At 49.1% G+C, this 17,973-nt stretch overlaps 1 protein-coding gene across 1 annotated transcript in view; it reads left to right on the top strand.

Annotated features, from left to right (window-relative positions):
- The window catches only part of daam2 (dishevelled associated activator of morphogenesis 2), a 274,185-nt gene that overhangs the window by 132,585 nt on the left and 123,627 nt on the right, over positions 1-17,973 (top strand). The window contains exon 3 of the mRNA XM_033020571.1: positions 5,605-5,694. Coding sequence (XP_032876462.1) covers positions 5,605-5,694 — 90 coding nt within the window. The remainder of the gene's footprint in view (positions 1-5,604; positions 5,695-17,973) is intronic.

Here is a 17,973-nt window from a genome sequence, read left to right as displayed (position 1 = left end):
AGTGGCCTGTTCTGTTTGCTACTTGGAGACCACAATGGGTGCCTTGTTCTCCGGTGAGTCAGGCTCTCGGCCTGCACCAGTCGTCATCCCACTGTGGGCCATCAATAGACCAACAGTAGAATTACTGTGCAGTCGTCCCGCACACCACCCCTTGGCCGTGACATAACTTTCATTCAGCCTCTTGTTTCCCTCATTGCGTCAATTCCATTTAGTATCGGCACGGCGGTGCAGCGGTAGAGTTGCTGCCTTGCAGCACCAGACACCCGGGTTCCATCCTGACTTCGGGTGTTGTCTGTACGGAATTTGCACCTTCTCCCCGTGACCTGCGTGGGTTTTTTTTTTCTGGAGCAGAAACATAGAAACATAGAAAAAGTTAGAAACATAGAAACATAGAAAATAGGTGCAGGAGGAGGCCATTCGGCCCTTCGAGCCAGCACCGCCATTCATTGTGATCATGGCTGATCGTCTCCAATCAATAACCCGTGCCTGCCTTCTCCCCATATCCCTTGATTCCACTAGCCCCTAGAGCTCTATCTAACTCTTTCTTAAATCCATCCAGTGATTTGGCCTCCACTGCCCTCTGTGGCAGGGAATTCCACAACTTCACAATTCTCTGGGTGAAAAAGTTTTTTCTCACCTCAATCTTAAATGGCCTCCCCTTTATTCTAAGACTGTGGCCCCTGGTTCTGGACTCGCCCAACATTGGGAACATTTTTCCTACATCTAGCTTGTCCAGTCCTTGTATAATTTTATATGTTTCTATAAGATACCCCCTCATCCTTCTAAACTCCAGTGAATACAAGCCTAGTCTTTTCAATAAGGTTTTCATAAGGTCATATATGATAGGAGCAGAGTTATGCCATTCGGCCCATCAAGTCTACTCCGCCATTTAATCATGCGTGGGAAAGGCCCTTCAACCCACCGCGTCCGTGCCGACCATCGATCACCCATACACTAGTTCTATCCTGTACACTGGGGACAATTTACAGAAGTCAATTAACCTGCAAACCTACTCGTCTTTATCTAAAGAGCAAGCGTACAGGTGATCGCTGGTCGGCGCGGACTCGGTGGGCCAAAGGGCCTGCTTCCACTCCATATCTATTTTGCTTCTTGGAGAGCACATATAAACAGCTTTTTTCCACGAGTAGTAGCTCTACTCAATAACCAAAAGTCTGTAGCCTCCTTTTGCTCTGGAATTTTATTTAATTCACATGTTTAATCGATAATGTTTTATTATTAATGTTTAATGTTTTATGTGTCATTCCTAACTGTCACTGTATGTCATGTTGTCACTTGCGGGCGGAGCACCAAGGCAAATTCCTTGTATGTGAATATTTGGCCAATTCATTCATTCATTCATATCTCTAAACTAATTTAAAGTAAACTAAAGTAAACTAAACTGGACTAGACTAAACTAAACCCCACATGTCAGGCAGCATCTGGGGAGGGAATGGATGGGTGTTGGTTCGGGTCGGGACCCTTCTTTGGACTGATGGTGGAAAATTGGTCCCCGAGACTGGTAGGACTAAGATCGGAGAGTTGACGGGTGCTTGAGAGAATGAGAATAGGTTGTGGAGAATATGTCGGGCTATGAACATGATGGGATCTGTTTTACGCCCCAGCATCATGTCAAAGGGGCACAGGGTTTTGAATCATGTCCAGAATCCTGAATTGACATCCCTCAGTATGGTCATAGTCATAGATATAGACATAGTCATAGTTAGAGAGTCATAGAGTGATACAGCGTGGAAACAGGCCCTTTGGCCCAACTTGCCCACACCGGCGAACATGCCCCATCTACATCAGTCCCACCTGCCCGCGTTTGGCCCATAACCCTTCTAAATATTTCCTATTTATGTACTTATCCAAATTTCTTTTAAACATTATGATTGTACCTGCCTCCAGGACCTCCTCCGGCGGCTCGTTCCCTACACCCACCAATCCTCTGAGTGAAAAAGATGCCCCTCAAATTCTAATTAAGATTCACCCGCGTTTTGTCCGTATTCCTCTAAAACTTACAGTGTGAAACTGCGACTCCTGATTCAGCTGTTATCAGGCAACTGAATCATCATCTCACTGACTAGAGAGTGGTCCTGATATAACCTCTAACATCAGTCTGAAGAAGAGTCCCGACCCGAAACGTCACCCATTCCTTCTCTCCAGAGATGCTTCCTGTCCCGCTGAGTTATTGCAGCATTTTGTGTTTACAATCTACCTTATTGGAGACCCTTGGACTAAATGTCTACCATGGAGAAGGGGCTGACTTGAGAATTAAGGGACTGAAGTTTAGGGGTAACATGAGGGGGGACTTCTTTACTCAGAGAGTGGTAGCTGTGTGGAATGAGCTTCCAGTGAAGGTGGTGGAGGCAGGTTCGTTTTTATCATTTAAAAATAAATTGGATAGGTATATGGATGGGAAAGGAATGGAGGGTTATGGTCTGAGTGCAGGTATATGGGACTAGGGGAGATTATGTGTTCGGCACGGACTAGAAGGGTCGAGATGGCCTGTTTCCGTGCTGTAATTGTTATATGGTTATATGGTTATATTATATGAGAGGGAATCTTATTGAAACATATAAGATTATTAAGGGTTTGGACACACTAGAGGCAGGAAACATGTTCCCCATGTTGGGGGTGTCCAGAACCAGGGGCCACAGTTTACGAATAAGGGGTAAGCCATTTAGAACGGAGATGAGGAAAAACCTTTTCACCCAGAGAGTTGTAAATCTGTGGAATTCTCTGCCACAGAGGGCAGTGGAGGCCAATTCATTGAATGTTTTCAAGAGAGAGTTAGATTTAGCTCTTAGGGCTAAAGGAATCAAGGGATATGGGGAAAAAGCAGGTACTGGGGTACTGATTTTGGATGATTAGCCATGATCATATTGAATGGCGGTGCTGGCTCGAACGGCCGAATGGTCTCCTCCTGCACCTATTTTTCTATGTTTCTATAACACTGGTGCAATCTCTCAGATGGTAAAGTAACCTATTGAACGAGAATAGGATTCTCCGATCATTAACTGTGGAAGCTGCCTCATTTCTCTAAGTTACGACCGTTAGATGGTAGAGATACAGCACGGAAACGGGCCCTTCGGCCCACCGAGTCCACGCCGAACCATCGATCACCCGTTCACACTAGTTCTACATTATCTCCCATTCTCATCCACTCCCGACGCACCAGGGGGCAATTTACAGAGGGCCGATTAACCTACAAACCTGCACGTGGGAGGAAACCGGAGCACCCGGAGGAAACCCACGCGGTCAAAGTGAGAACGTGCAAACCACACACACACACACACACACACACACACACACACACACACACACACACACACACACACACACACACACACACACACACACACACTGCCCGAGGTCGGGATCGAACCTGGGCCTCTGGCACTACGAGGCATCAGCACTGCGCCACCGTGCCGCCCTAAGTTACTGCCCCATGAATGTACTTAATTAACCGTAAAGTATTCACGAGACAAATAGAAAGTTTCCCTGAGGGTTTGAAGTGTTTTGTTCTTCAGAGGGACCAATGTTTCCTCACAGGGTAATCAATGCAAGTTACCAAGCAAGTCAGGCATGCACATTGCAGGCAAATAATTGTGCCTGCCTTCATTGCAAGATGATTTGAGTGCGGAAGTGAAGGCATCTTGTTTCAATTATAGACAGACGTCGTGAGATTGAATCTGAAATATTGTGCGTAGGGTCTAGCTCACTACCTTCCTTGCTTTCGAGGGAGTGCAATAAAGGTTCACCAGACTGATTCCCGAGAGAGTAATGAAAGGTTTACTATTCTGGGCCTCCGCGCTCTTCAGGTCAGAAGAACAAGAGGGTGTGAGCTACAGGGAGAGGTTGAGTAGACTGGGACTCTATTCCCTGGAGCGCAGGAGGATGAGGGGTGATCTTATAGAGCTGTATAAACCCATGAGAGGAATAGACGCAAAGAGTCTCTTGCCTGAGTAGATGAATCGTGGGGCAGAAGTCGTTGAATTAAGTTGAAGGGAAAAAGATTTAATAGGAATCTGAGGGATAACTAGGGATAACATTTTCACGCAAAGGGTGGTGGGTGTATGGAACATAGAAACATAGAAACATAGAAAATATAGTAGGCCATTCGGCCCTTCGAGCCTGCACCGCCATTCGATATGATCATGGCTGATCATCCAACTCAGTATCCCATCCCTGCCTTCTCTCCATACCCCCTGATCCCTTTAGCCACAAGAGCCACATCTAACTCCCTCTTAAATATAGCCAATGAACTGGCCTCAACTACCTTCTGTGGCAGAGAATTCCACAGATTCACCACTCTCCGTGTAAAAAATGATTTTCTCATCTCGGTCCTAAAAGAACAAGCTGCCAGAGGAGGGAGTTGAGGCTGGGACTATCCCAATGCTTGGACCAAATGCTGGCAGGTGGGACTAGTGTAGCTGGAACATGTTGGGCGGTGTGGGCGAGTTGGGCCGAAGGGCCTGTTTCCACGCTGTATCACTCTATGCCTCTATGAGGGGCAATCTTTTTGAAACACCCAAAACGCTTGTGAGAGGCATGAGGAATCGCAGATGCTGGAACATTGGGCAAAACACAAAGTGCATGCGGATCAGGCAATATGTGTGAAGGGAATGGACGGATGACGTTTTGGGTCGGGACCGTACTTCAGCCCCAATAAACTACCCTTGCAGCTAAAATCCCTCATCCCAAAAAGCACTCTTATGAATGGAGGGTCGGCACAGTGGCCCGGGCTCGATCCCGACTACGGGTGCTGTCTGTATGGAGTTTGTACGTCCTTCCCCGTGACAGCGTTGGTTTTCTCCGAGATCTTCGGTTTCACCAAGATCTTCGGTTTCCAAAGACGTACAGGTTTATAGGTTAATTGTTTTGGTATAAATGTAAATTGTCCCTAGTGTGCGTAGGATAGTGCGGGAATCATTGGTCGGTGCAGTCTCAGTGGGCCGAAGAGCCTGTTTCCATGCTGTATCTTTAAACTAAACCAAATATTTTTCTCCCTGGTCTCTGGGCCTTCCAAAGTATGGTGATAAAAAATGCCCTGTCATCCAATAATGGGCCTGTCCCACTTAGGCAACTTTTTAGGCGACTGCAGGAGACTATGCAGTCGCCACATGGTCACCACATGTTCGCGGGTGGTTGCCGGGGAGTCTCCTTCATGGTCGTAAGGAGTTCCCGCATTCTAGAACTCCTCACGACCAGGAGATGAGGTAAAACGTTTTCACCCAGAGAGTTGTGAATCTGTGGAATTCCCTGCCACAGAAGGCAGTGGAGGCCGATTCTCTGGATGTTTTCAAGAGAGAGTTTATAGCCCGTAGGGCTAACAGAATCGAGGGATATGGGGAGAAAGTAGGAACGGGGCACTGATTCTGGATGATCCGCTGTGATCATATTGAATGTCGGTGCTGGCTCGAAGGGCCGGATGGCTCTACTCCAGCACCTATTTCCTCTGTGTCTATGTTTGCTTCTTGGGAAGGTCCCCTGGTCTGGTGGTGCCCCAGGGATCACGTTAAGGTCCTCAACATCCAGGGGAGAACCTCTCTCTGCCCGGCTAGATAACTGACCTCTTGTTCTTCTCCTTCATCTTCTTCCCAGGATGAGTTGGACCTCACGGACAAGAACCGAGATGCCATGTTTGCACTGCCAGCGGAGAAGAAGTGGCAGATCTACTGCAGCAAGAAGAAGGTAGGGAGAGGGGGGACGTGGTCCCGGTGGGCTGATGGGCCGCTCGCTGGTGGGAAGGAGATGGTTTGAGCCATTGATTTGAAAAAACGATTGAAAGGCTTGGACCACCGAGTCCATGAGACCAGAAGGCATGTAGTCACAGTGGCACACCTGGTAAAGTCCTCCGCCTCACATTGCCAGAGACCCAGGTTCGATCCCGACCTCGGGTGCTGTGTGGGTGTGTGTGTCTGTGTGTGTGTGTGTGTGTGCGTGCGTGCGTGCGTGCGTGCATGTGTGTGGGTGTGTGGAGTTTGCACCTTCTCGCTGTGACCACATGGGGGTTTATATGAAACATATAAGATTGTTAAGGGTTTGGACATGGCGGGACTGTCATATGCTGAGAGAATGGAATGGCTGGGCTTGTACACTCTGGAGTTTAGAAGGATGAGAGGGTATCTTATTGAAACATGTAAGATTATTAATGGTTTGGACACACTAGAGGTTGGAAACATGTTTCCGATGTTGGGGGAGTCCAGAACCAGGGGCCACAGTTTAAGAATAAGGAGTAAGCCATTTAGAACGGAGACGAGGAAACACTTTTTCTCACAGAGAGCGGTGAGTCTGTAGAATTCTCTGCCTCAGAGGGCGGTGGAGGCCGGTTCTCTGGATGCTTTCAAGAGAGAGCAAGATAGGGCTCTTAAAAATAGCGGAGTCAGGGGATATGGGGAGAAGGCAGGAACGGGGTAATGATTGGGGATGATCAGCCATGATCACATTGAATGGCCTACTCCTGCACCTATTGTCTATTGTCTATTGCCTATTTCTCCGGGGGCTCCGGTTTCCTCCCACATCCCAGTCACGTGCAGGTTTGTAGGTGATGGTTCGATCATGGCGGATCGATTTTTCCCTCCCAATCCCCATTTTCCTGCCCTCTCCCCCCGTAACCTTTGATCACTTTACCAATCAGATGGCCAACTGGCTCCACACCGATCACCCGTTCACACTTGTTCTATGCTCTCTCATCCACTCCCGACACTCGAGGGGCAATTTGCAGAGGGGCCAATTAACCTGCAAACCCGCGCTTCTTTGGGACGTGGGAGGAAACCTGAGCACCCTGGAGGAAACCCATGCGGTCACAGGGAGAACATACAAACTCCACACACACACCCACACACAGCACCTGAGGTCAGGATCGAACCCAGATCTCTGACAATGGGAGACAGCGACTGTAACAGCTGCACCACTGTATCGCTCTGGCCAGGAATGTTACGGATGGTGCAGATCTGAGGTATTTGTAAAATTGAAGAGGAAGAACTGGAAGTAGAACAGGAAGACCAATTGTTTGGTCATCTTCTTCAAGGGGCTGCCAGAGTCACTGATGGCCTGTTTCCTTGCCCTTCCCAGCTACACTAGTCCCACCTGCCTGCGTTTGGTCCATATCGCTCCAAACCTGTCCTATCCATGTACCTGTTTAACTGTTTCTTAAACATTGGGAGAGCCCCTGCCTCAACTTCCTCTTCTGGCAGCTTGTTCCAGACACCCACCACCCTTTGAGTGAAAAAGTTACCCCTCAGATTCCTATTTAATCTTTTTCCCTTCACCTTAAACCTGTGTCCTCTGGTCCTCGATTCCCCCTACTCTGGGCAAGAGACTCTGTGCATCTACCCGATCTATTCCTCTCATGATTTTGTACATCTCTATAAGGTCACCCCTCATCCTCCAGTGCTCCAAGGAATAGAGTCCCAGCCTACTCAACCTCTCCCTAGAGATCAGACCATCTAGTCCTGGCAACATCCTAGTAAATCTTCTCTGGAGCCTTTCCAGCTTGACAACATCTTTCCTATAACAGACCAATCTTTTGAAGAGGATCCATTCTGATTGCCCTGGGCAGATATCTCCATCCAATAACATGATAATTGGTCCATCGAAGCAAGTACTTGCCTTCAGAAGGACTAGACTGCTGTTAACAATTTACAGATGGAGTTTGTGTTCCTGTACAGTGAAACAAAAAGGTGCCCAGTTTGCAGGATTAGTAAACATTCACTCCATAGAAGAGTACAGGGGCAGCACAGTGGCGCAGCGGTAGAGTTGTTACCTCACAGCGCCAGAGACCCCGGCGGGTTCAATCCTGTCTCTACGGAGTTTTTACGTTCTCCCCGTGACCTGCCTGGGTTTTCTCAGAGATCGTCGTTTTCCTCCCACACTCCACGCTGGCTTGTAGGTTAATTTGCTTGGTCTAAATGTACATTGCCCCAAGCGTGTGTAGGATCGTGTTAGTGCGCAGGGATCGCTGGTCAGTGTGGACAAGGTGGGCCGAAGGGCCTTGTTTCCGCACAGTATCTCTAAACTATCTTTGGCATCAGCTCCACCTACATCAACCGACTCCAACTGGTCCAGAACGCAGCCGCCCGACTCATCACCCACACCAAATCCTGGCATCACATCACTCCAGTCCTCAAAAAACTTCACTGGCTTCCCATCTCCCACCGGATCACCTACAAAATCCTGGTCCTCACCTACAAAGCCCTCCACCATCTGGCCCCCCCCATATCTCACTGACCTCCTCTCCCCCTACCAGCCCTCACGGTCCCTCAGATCCACATCAGCCGGTCTCCTCTCCATCCACAAGTCCAACCTCCGCAGTTTTGGGGACAGAGCCTTCTCCAGGGCAGCTCCCAGGCTCTGGAACTCCCTCCGCCAACTGATCCGCAATTCCGTGTCCCTCACCATCTTCCAGTCCCGCCTCAAGACCCATCTCTTCACCTCTGCCTATCCTTAGCCCCACGTCCCCCTCCCTTTTCATCTGTGCATTAATTGCCTCATACTGTGTTTTGTATTGAATTCTGTCTTTACTTTGTGTACTAGTCATGTCTCTACTATTTATTTCATTCCCCTTACATGTTTTTCCTCTACATGCTCAATTTTTGTAAGGTGTCCTTGAGACTCTTGAAAGGCGCCCATAAATAAAATTTATTATTATTATTATTATTAAACTAAACTAAACTAGACTGCTGTTAACGTTTTACAGATTAAGTTTATAGTCCACCACAAGTGTTTTTTTCTCCGAGACAAAAAGGTGTATGATGCCGTTAAACTGATCTCCTCTCCCTGCACATGATCCATATCCCTCCCTCCCTCGAAGGGCCGAATGGCCTATTCCTGCACCTGTTGCCTACTGTCTATTGTCTCCCTGCATATCTATCCACCAATCGAACAGGAAGACCCAAAACGTTGCCTATCCATGCCCTTCAGACATGCTTGCCTGAGCCTTTGAGTTACTCCAGCACTTTGTCTCTTTTTTTTTTGGTATACCAGGACCTGCCGTTCCTTGCGGCTCAAGAAAATAACTTTAACATGATGAACCGTCACAAAAAAGGCATTGATTCTCTTATGGAAGATGTCTACTGCATAAAATTGCTGGGAACTGTGATGAAGGGAAGCTAAAAGACTTATGGCTAGAAAAATACTTTGTAGACAGAGAAAGAGAACAAGTAGGAGAATTAAATGCGCCACTGTTCAGCACGAAGTTCAGCTCAATTCAACGGCGGCACAGCGGTAGAGTTGCTGCCTCACAGCGCCAGAGACCCCGGTTCGATCCTGGCCTGGGGTGCTGTCCACGTGTGTGGAGTTTGCCCGTTCTCCCTGTGACCGCGTGGGTTTGCTCCAGGCGCTCCAGTTTCCCCCCACACCCAAAATACGTGCGCGTTTGCAGGTTAATTGTCCGTCTATAAATTGCCCCTCGTGTGTAGGGAGTGGATGAGAAAGTGGGGTAACATAGAACTGGTGTGAACGGGTGATCGATGGGCTCTGTGGACTCGATGGGCCGAAGGGCCTGTTTCGATACTGTATCTCTTCAAATTAAAAATGAATTTACCTGTTGAACCAACGTCTGTTCAACCTCTTATGTTATTGGAAGGTACAAAAACAATATTTAAAATATGCTTGGACACATACATTGAAAGGTGTCTATGCTGTGTGACTCTTTGACTGTCCCTGTTAGTAATACCACCTAATCCATGCATCTTACGACTGTCCCTAAAACCCACGCAGCATCTCTGGAGAACATGGATAGGTGGTGCTTTGGGTCGAGACCTTTGCGGACCATTACCTGACATGTTTTGTTCTGCCTCTCTCCTTTTCCAGCCTTCTTACCCCCCCCCCCCCCCCCCACCTACCCACCACAATCAGACTGAAGAAGGGTCTTGGCCCAAAGCATCACCTATCCATGTTCTCCAGAGATGCTGAGTTACTCCAGCACTTTATGTCTTTTCGTGTATGAACCAGTGCCCGTATTTCCTTGTTTCCTCCAAGAAACCATGACTTTCCATCGTCAGAATTTCTTTGGTCAGAGGGTGGTGAATCTGTGGAATTCTTTGCCACAGAAGGCTGTGGAGGCCAAGTCAATTCATATACCTGTATTTAAGGCTGAGATTGGTAGATTCTTGATTAGTACGGGTGTCAGGGGTGATGGGGAGACGGCAGGAGAATGGGGTTCGGAGGGAGAGATAGATCAGCCGTGATTGAATGGAGGAGTAGACTTGATGGGCCGAATGGCCTAATTCTGCTCCTATCACTGATGACCTTATGACTTTGTTGAAACCTTCGCCTGCGTGGACGTGCGGCGGGCCGCTGACGCAGTTTGATCGCCGGGAGGAAAGCAAGGCACTCCCGACGCCGTTCCCGCCCCCCATCACCCCCTTCCCGACGTTCTTCACCTCGGCCCCGCCCGCGAGAGACGAAAAATAAAACACAAAGGCCCTCTTTGGAGAAGAAAACGGGGCCGATAAAACACGGAGCAGCCGTCGGCCAAGACAGGGAACGGGATCGCTACCACATGTGGAACCTCCCACAACATCTGCAACCATTTGGGACACTTGGCACTGCAGAGCGGGCTGGAGAAAGGTGTTTTCTTAATGAGAATATTGCGCACACTGAAGCCAAAGCAGCGTCTCCAATATAATGGTATATAATAAGCAGGCAATATATTTTAATGCGTTGCCATTAATATTTATTTAAATTTCTTGGCCAGGGATCTGTAGGGGGCTCTTTCCCAAGGGCAGGGGAAAATGTGTTTTGTTAAACAAATGTGATACTGCAGCTGCCGTTGTCTTGAGTTGGCACGGAGTCCCGTTTCCTAGCTGTCAGTCCACCTTGTATGATTACGCCTTCTGAGAACTGGCTGCCAGACCAGCCCCTTGTCTGAGCTTCCTCACAGGGTGGCGGGTCCAGGAAATGGGCGGCTGGAGCGCAGAGTCACGGGGGCACGGAAACAGGCCTTTCTGCCCATCCTGTCCATGCCGGCCAAGATCCCCCCCCAGTATCGAAGCTGGTCGCATTTGGTCACGTTTGTCCCAAGTGCGGGACACATGTAAGGAGCTAAGAAGCGGGCCACTCAGTCCACCTCATCCATGCGTCTGAAGAAGGGTCTTGACCCAAAATGTCACCCATTCCTTCTCTCCAGAGATGCTGCCTATCCCGCTGAGTTACTCCAGCATTTTGTGTCTATTTCTGACCAAGATCTATGCTGCTCGCATTTGACCACATTTGGTCCCAAGTGTGAGACAAATAATAATAATAATAATAATGGATGGGATTTATATAGCGCCTTTCTAATACTCAAGGCGCTTTACATCACATTATTCATTCACTCCTCAGTCACACTCGGTGGTGGTAAGCTACTTCTGTAGCCACAGCTGCCCTGGGGCAGACTGACGGAAGCGTGGCTGCCAATCTGCGCCTACGGCCCCTCCAACCACCATCAATCACTCACACACATTCACACACATTCATACACAGGCAAAGGTGGGTGAAGTGTCTTGCCCAAGGACACAACGACAGTATGCACTCCAAGCGGGATTCGAACCGGCTACCTTCCGGTTGCCAGCCGAACACTTAGCCCATTGTGCCATCTGTCGTCCCGAATGTAAGAACGCCATTCGGCCCATCTCGTCCATGCTGACCAAGATGCCCCAACTTCGCTGGTCATATTTGGCCACGTTTGGCCTAAGTGTGAGACAAAAGCAACTACCTAAAAACGAGGCCATTCGGCCCATCTCATCCATGCTGAACAAGATGCCCCATCTTCGCTGGTCGCATTTGGCCACGTTTGGCCCAAGTGTGACTAGCTAATGTGGGGCGTCTCTCTAAACCTTTCCTCATCCATGTACCTGTACGAGTGTCTTTTAAATGATGTTATAGTGCCTGCCTCAACTACCTTCTCTGGCAGCTCGTTCCACACACCCACCACCCTCTGCGTGGAACAGTTTCCCTTTTGGTTCCTATTAAATCTTTCCCCTCCTACCATGAGTCTATGTTCTCTGGTCTTTGATTCCCCCACTACCTTGGGTAAAAGATCAGCTGAACCGCTGAATGAAGATGGTGAGTGTATCGAATGAGTTGTTTCCTTGTACTATCACAATGTTTCAAAATAACATTTGGACTGGTACATGGATAGGAGAGGTTTGGAGAGATATGGGGCAAGCGCAGGCAGGTGGGATTGGTGTAGCTGGGACATTGTTGGCAAGTTGGGCCGAAGGGCCTGTTTCCACCTGTGTCACTCTATGACTCTGGCCTGCTCCTCCTACTAAATTATACATAAGTTCAAATCTCATGGCATTTTCTTTGATTGGACAAAACACAGTAAAAACCTGTACCTCGGCACATGTGACAGTCGTAATGGAAACTAAACTAAACCACAGGTTCTGCAGAGATAGATGACGCATTCCTTCTCTGTCAAAGACCTGCTCTTTCAATGCCTGAAGGGGGTGGCCACGGTGGCGCAGCGGTAGAGTCGATGCCTTACAGCGCTTTCAGTGCCAGAGGCCCAGGTTCGATCCCGACCAGGGTGCTTGTCTGTACGGAGTTTGTACATTCCGCCCGTGACCTGCGTGGGTTTTCTCCGAGATCATCGGTTTCCGCCCACACTCCAAAGACGTACAGGTTTGTAGATTAATTGGCTTGGTGTAAATGTAAATTGTCCCTAGTGTGTGTTGGATGGTGTTAGTGTGTGGGGATCGCTGGACATAGAATGAAACAGGCCAATTGGCCCAACTTGGCCACACCGGCCAACATGACCCAGCTGCACTAGTCATTGGCTGCCCGCGTTTAGCCCATATCCCTCAAAACCTATTCATGTACCTGTCTAAGGTGGACAGAAATGCTGGAGAAACTCAGCGGGTGAGGCAGCATCTATGAGAGAAAGAATAGGCAATGTTTCGACCCGAATTCTTAAGGGGTTGGACAGGCTAGATGCAGGAAGATTGTTACCAATGTAGGGGAAGTCCAGAACAAGGGGTCACCGTTTAAGGATAAGGGGGAAATCTTTTAGGACTAAGATGAGAAAAACATTTTTTACACAGAGTGGTGCATCTCTGGAATTCTCTGCCACAGAATGTAGTTGAGGCCAGTTCATTGGCTATATTTAAGAGGGAGTTAGATGTGGCCCTTGTGGCTAAAGGGATCAGGGGGTATGGAGAGAAGGCAGGTACAGGATACTGAGTTGGATGATCAGCCATGATCATATTGAATAGCGGTGCAGGCTCGAAGGGCCGAATGGCCTACTCCTGCACCTATTTTCTATGTTTCTATGTTGCCTCACCCGCTGAGTTTCTCCAGCATTTTTGTCCACCTTTAATTTTTCCAGCATCTGCAGTTCGTTCTTAAACGTGTACCTGTCTAACTGTTTCTTATCGAGTGTGCTGGTCAGCGCGGACTCGGCGGGCCGTAGGTCGTGTTTCCGCGTGCTATCTCTAAACTAAGCGGAACTAAATTGCCCGTCCCACCTCACTGACCCTTGCTGGGACCTTTAGAGTCAAAGGCAATCAAGCCCCCGTGTGAGGGCTGGAGAAGCGATCAGTGCATGAACGGGAGGCATCAATCACTCCTTGAAAAGGGGCCTTTGTTGTTGAAGAGAAGATAAAAGGAGGTTTAATCACCTGCTCGTATCTGTGACGGGCCACAAATTGCCCTCATGTTGGTTTGGAGGTTAAGTACTTTAACATTAAAGTAGGACAGACAGCACCATCCACCCCCCACCCCCTTCCGACATATAGAAAGCACAATTTACACTTGCACCAAGCCAATTAACCTACAAACCTGTACCGTCTTTGGAGTGTGGGGGGAAACTGGAGCTTCCCAGAGAAAACCCACGGGGAGAACGTACAAACTCCGCACTGACAGCTCCCCTAGTCAGGATCGAACCCGGGCCTCCGGCGCTGTGAGGCAGCAACTCTACCACTGCCATCCTTTGGTTCCCACGGCTATTTCTGCAATAAAAGTCCTCGTGGGGCCTTAGATCATGGAACAGCATGGGAAGAGGCCCTTCGGCCCACTATGTCTGTGCTGGCCATGTTGCCAAGTTAAACTAATCTCCTCTGTCGACACATGATCTGCATCTTATGATCTTTTACTGGATTGAATAATTTATTTTACTTATTCATTTTGGTCACCTTAGGAAGGATGTCATTCAGCTGGAGAGGGTGTGGATATGATTTACTAGGATGTTGCCAGCACTTGAGGGCCTGAGCTATAGGGAGAGGTTGAGCAGGCTGGGACTATTCCTTGGAGCGCAGGAGGTTGAGAGGTGATCTTATAGAGGTATACAACATCACGAGGGGAATAGATCGGTTAGATGCACAGTCTTGTCCCCAGAGCTGGGGAATCAAGAACCAGGGACATAGGTTTAAGATGAGAGGATAAAGATTTAATAGGAACCTGAGGGGTAACTTTTTTACACTAACGGTGATGGGTATATGGAACGAGCTGCTGGAGGAGGTAGTTGAGGCTGATGTGGTTAACATTATTTAAAATACATTTGGACAGGTCTAGGGACAGGAAAGTTTTAGAGGGATTCGGGCCAATCTTGGGCTGGTTGGACTAGTATAGATGAAGTATGGCCAGCATGGGCAAGTTGGGCCGAAGGGCTGTATGATTATATTGTGGAGCTGCACACTAACACTACCCTACACACTAGGGACAATTTCTAATCTTCACCGAAGCTAATTAGTCTACAAACCCGCACGTCTTTGGAGTGTGGGAGGAATCCGGAGCACCCGGAGAAAACCCACGCAGGTCACGGGGAGAACGTACAAACTCCGTACAGACAGCGCCCGTAGTCATGCTTCATCAGTCTGAAGAAGGGTTTTGGCCCAAAACGTTGCCTATTTCCTTCGCTCCATAGATGCTGCTGCACCCGCTGAGTTTCTCCAGCACTTTTGTTTACCGCCCGTAAGTCAGGATAGAACGGGGGTCTCTGGCGCTGTGAGGCAGCAACTCTACCGCTGTGCCACCGGGGGATATCATCCTATGCATCTGCCTCCATCACCATCCCTGGCAGCGCGTTCTTAGCGCCCTCTGTGTAAGAAAATCCTGCCACGTACATCTCCATTAACCTTTGCCCCTCTCATCTGAACTTCATGGATCCCTTTGAACTCTGTTTCTGACCGTTGCAGCTGCGATGACCCTGTCCTGGGGCGCTCCAAGGTAACACTGGGTGATCTCAATGACCTCTCACTTCATTACATGCTTCATAAGACAGCAGCCTTTGTCAGAGGCTGAGGGGAGAGCCTTGCAAATGGTCATTGGAGCCAGGGTGAGTTCAGTCAAAGGCTCCCTGTTCCCCCGCTAATCAGTTAACAGCCGAGCTTTATTGAAGTCATTCGAGTGCCCGTGTGAATGGCACAGACTGACTGTCTCTTTGTTTCCAGTCTACCTGCCCTACGGAGTAGACTCTCACAGCGCCAGAGACCCCGAGTTCGATCCTGACCTGTCTGTATGTGCGCGCGAGTGCGCAGTTTACACGATCTTCCCTGTGACCACGTGGGTTTTCTCCGGGTACTCTGGTCTCCCTCCCACATCCCAGAGATGTGCAGGTGTGTCGGTTCGATCGCCTCTTGTGCACCGCAGAGTGGATGAGAAAGTGGGATAATGCACAACTAGTGCGGACGGGTGATCGGTGGTCAGCATAAACCCGGTGGGCCGAAGGGCCTGTTTCCATGCTGTATCCTTCAATCAATCGCAGGTAGGCACAAAAAGCTGGATTAACTCAGCGGGACAGGCAGCATCTCTGGAGAGAAGGAATGGGTGACGTTTCAGGTTGAGATTCCTCTTTCTTCAATCAATCATTCGTTACATGCCAAAACGAAGCCAGTCGTCATTGTCCTCGATTCCCAGTTAATTCTATGTAGGATAAAGCCTAGTTTAGTTTAGAGATAGAGTATGGAAACAGGCCCTTCGGCCCACTGAAACCGTGCTGTCCAGCAATGGCGCGTACACCAGTTCTCTCCTACACACACTAGGGCAGGGTTCGGCAACCTACTGCCCACGGGCCAGATGCGGCCCGTAACACGAAATCATCCGGCACGCAGGCGTATTTTTTTTTCAATTCGTTTTCGCGACCTGGGAACTGCAGCCAGTCCCGGGGCAAGCGAGCCGACATGGGCGCTAGAGCCAGTCCCGGGGCAAGCGAGCCGACATGGGAACGGCAGAAAAACACGTGAAAACTAAAGGGCCTGTCCCACTTGGTGTCATTTGCGCGTCACGCAGATAGCGCGCAAAGATTTTGTACATCACAAAATCCTGGGGCGCCGCGCGCAACCGCGTGCCATTGCCTACGTCACCACGCACCATGTGCGCGTAATGCGTAAATGATGTCTCGTAAATGACACGCAAATGACGCCCAAGTGCGACAGGCCCTTAATGCGAAAAACTACACCTTGTGTCACAGTATGGTGATAGATGTGACCCGCCATCCCCTCACAGACATGAGTCCTGGCCCCTATGCAGAACAAAGTTGCCAACCCCTGCAACAGGGGATAATTTACTGAAGCCAATAAACCTACAAACCCGCACATCTTTGAGATGTAGGCCTACACCCGGAGAAAACCCACGAGGACACGGGGAGAACGTGCAAACTCCGTACAGACAGCACCCGAGATCAGAATCGAACCAGGCCTCTGCTGCTGTGAGTGGGATGAGTTGGTGGACATGGTCATGAGATACATCTCCCTGGGTCAGGAGTTCAGTGGGAGATACCTGGGGCAGTGACACAGCTCAGCAATGTTAGAGGGGGCTTGGGGGGGGGGGGGGGGGGGGGGGACAGGAAATTGTTCCTTGCATTATTTGACAAAATATAACCGAGGTGAGATGACGGAAGAAATAACTTGCATTTCTATTGCATTTTTCCAGACTGGAGAAAATGTCCCAAAGCTCTTCCCAGGCAATGAATTACCCATAAATTGCAGCCGCTGTTGTGATGTGGGGAAATATTCGTCATTCTCAATGTGTTTTCAGTCAATTGACTCCGTCTCCACTTCACGCTGCCCCGGGAAAGCAGCCAACATAGCCAAAGTCTTGTCCCACCCCGGTCATTCCTTCTTCTCCCCGCTCCCGTCCGGCAGAAGGTACAGAAGCTTTGAAGCGAGCACCACCAGACTCAGGAACAGCTTTTTCCCCTCTGTTATCAGGCTTCTGAACATAAGCTAGGGTACTGTCCAATTCACCTCTACCCCATTGTGGACATTGGACTTTGTCTGTGGAACTGGTGCGCTACAATGCTGAGAACTATATTCCGCACTCTGTATCTTCCCCTTTGCTCGACCTACTGCACTTGAGTTTAGCTTGATGCTATTCACTGTACCTCGGTACACATGAGTGATAAGCAACCTAAACCTTTTGAAGGTTGTTAAACTGGAAAGAGAGATGTCAAGTCAAGTCAAATCAAGTCACATTTATTTATATAGCACATTTAAAAAACAACTCTCGTTGGCCAAAGTGCTTTACATTTGTTATAAGAATAGCACAACAAAACAAACTACATACTGTACATATATACATGTAGCCCTCACTCAGAGGACGTCAGGAAAGGCTTGGGAGTATAGATAAGTCTTTAGTCTTGACTTAAAAGAGTCGATGGAGGGGGCAGTTCTGATGGGAAGGGGGATGCTGTTCCACAGTCTAGGAGCTGCAACCGCAAAGGCACGGTCGCCCCAGAGCTTATGCCTAGACCGTGGGATATTCAGCAACCCCAAGTCGGCCGATCTGAGGGGCCTGGAGGTGGAGTGGTGGGTGAGAAGACTTTTTATGTAGGTGGGGGCAAGCCCATTGAGGGCTTTGTAGACATAGAGGAGGGTCTTGAAGTGTATACGGAACCGCACAGGGAGCCAGTGGAGAGAGGCCAGGATCGGGGTGATGTGGTCCCTTTTTCGGGTGCCCGTCAGGAGACTCGCTGCGGCGTTTTGGACCAGTTGCAGGCGGGACAGGGAAGAATGGCTGATGCCAGTGTAAAGAGAGTTGCAGTAATCT

The sequence above is a fragment of the Amblyraja radiata genome, chromosome 5, assembly GCF_010909765.2.
Source record: "Amblyraja radiata isolate CabotCenter1 chromosome 5, sAmbRad1.1.pri, whole genome shotgun sequence".
In the NCBI taxonomy this organism is placed as follows: Eukaryota; Metazoa; Chordata; class Chondrichthyes; order Rajiformes; family Rajidae; genus Amblyraja; species Amblyraja radiata.
The sequence above is the reverse complement of the archived record's forward strand: the minus strand, read 5'-3'. Positions and strand labels throughout refer to the sequence as shown.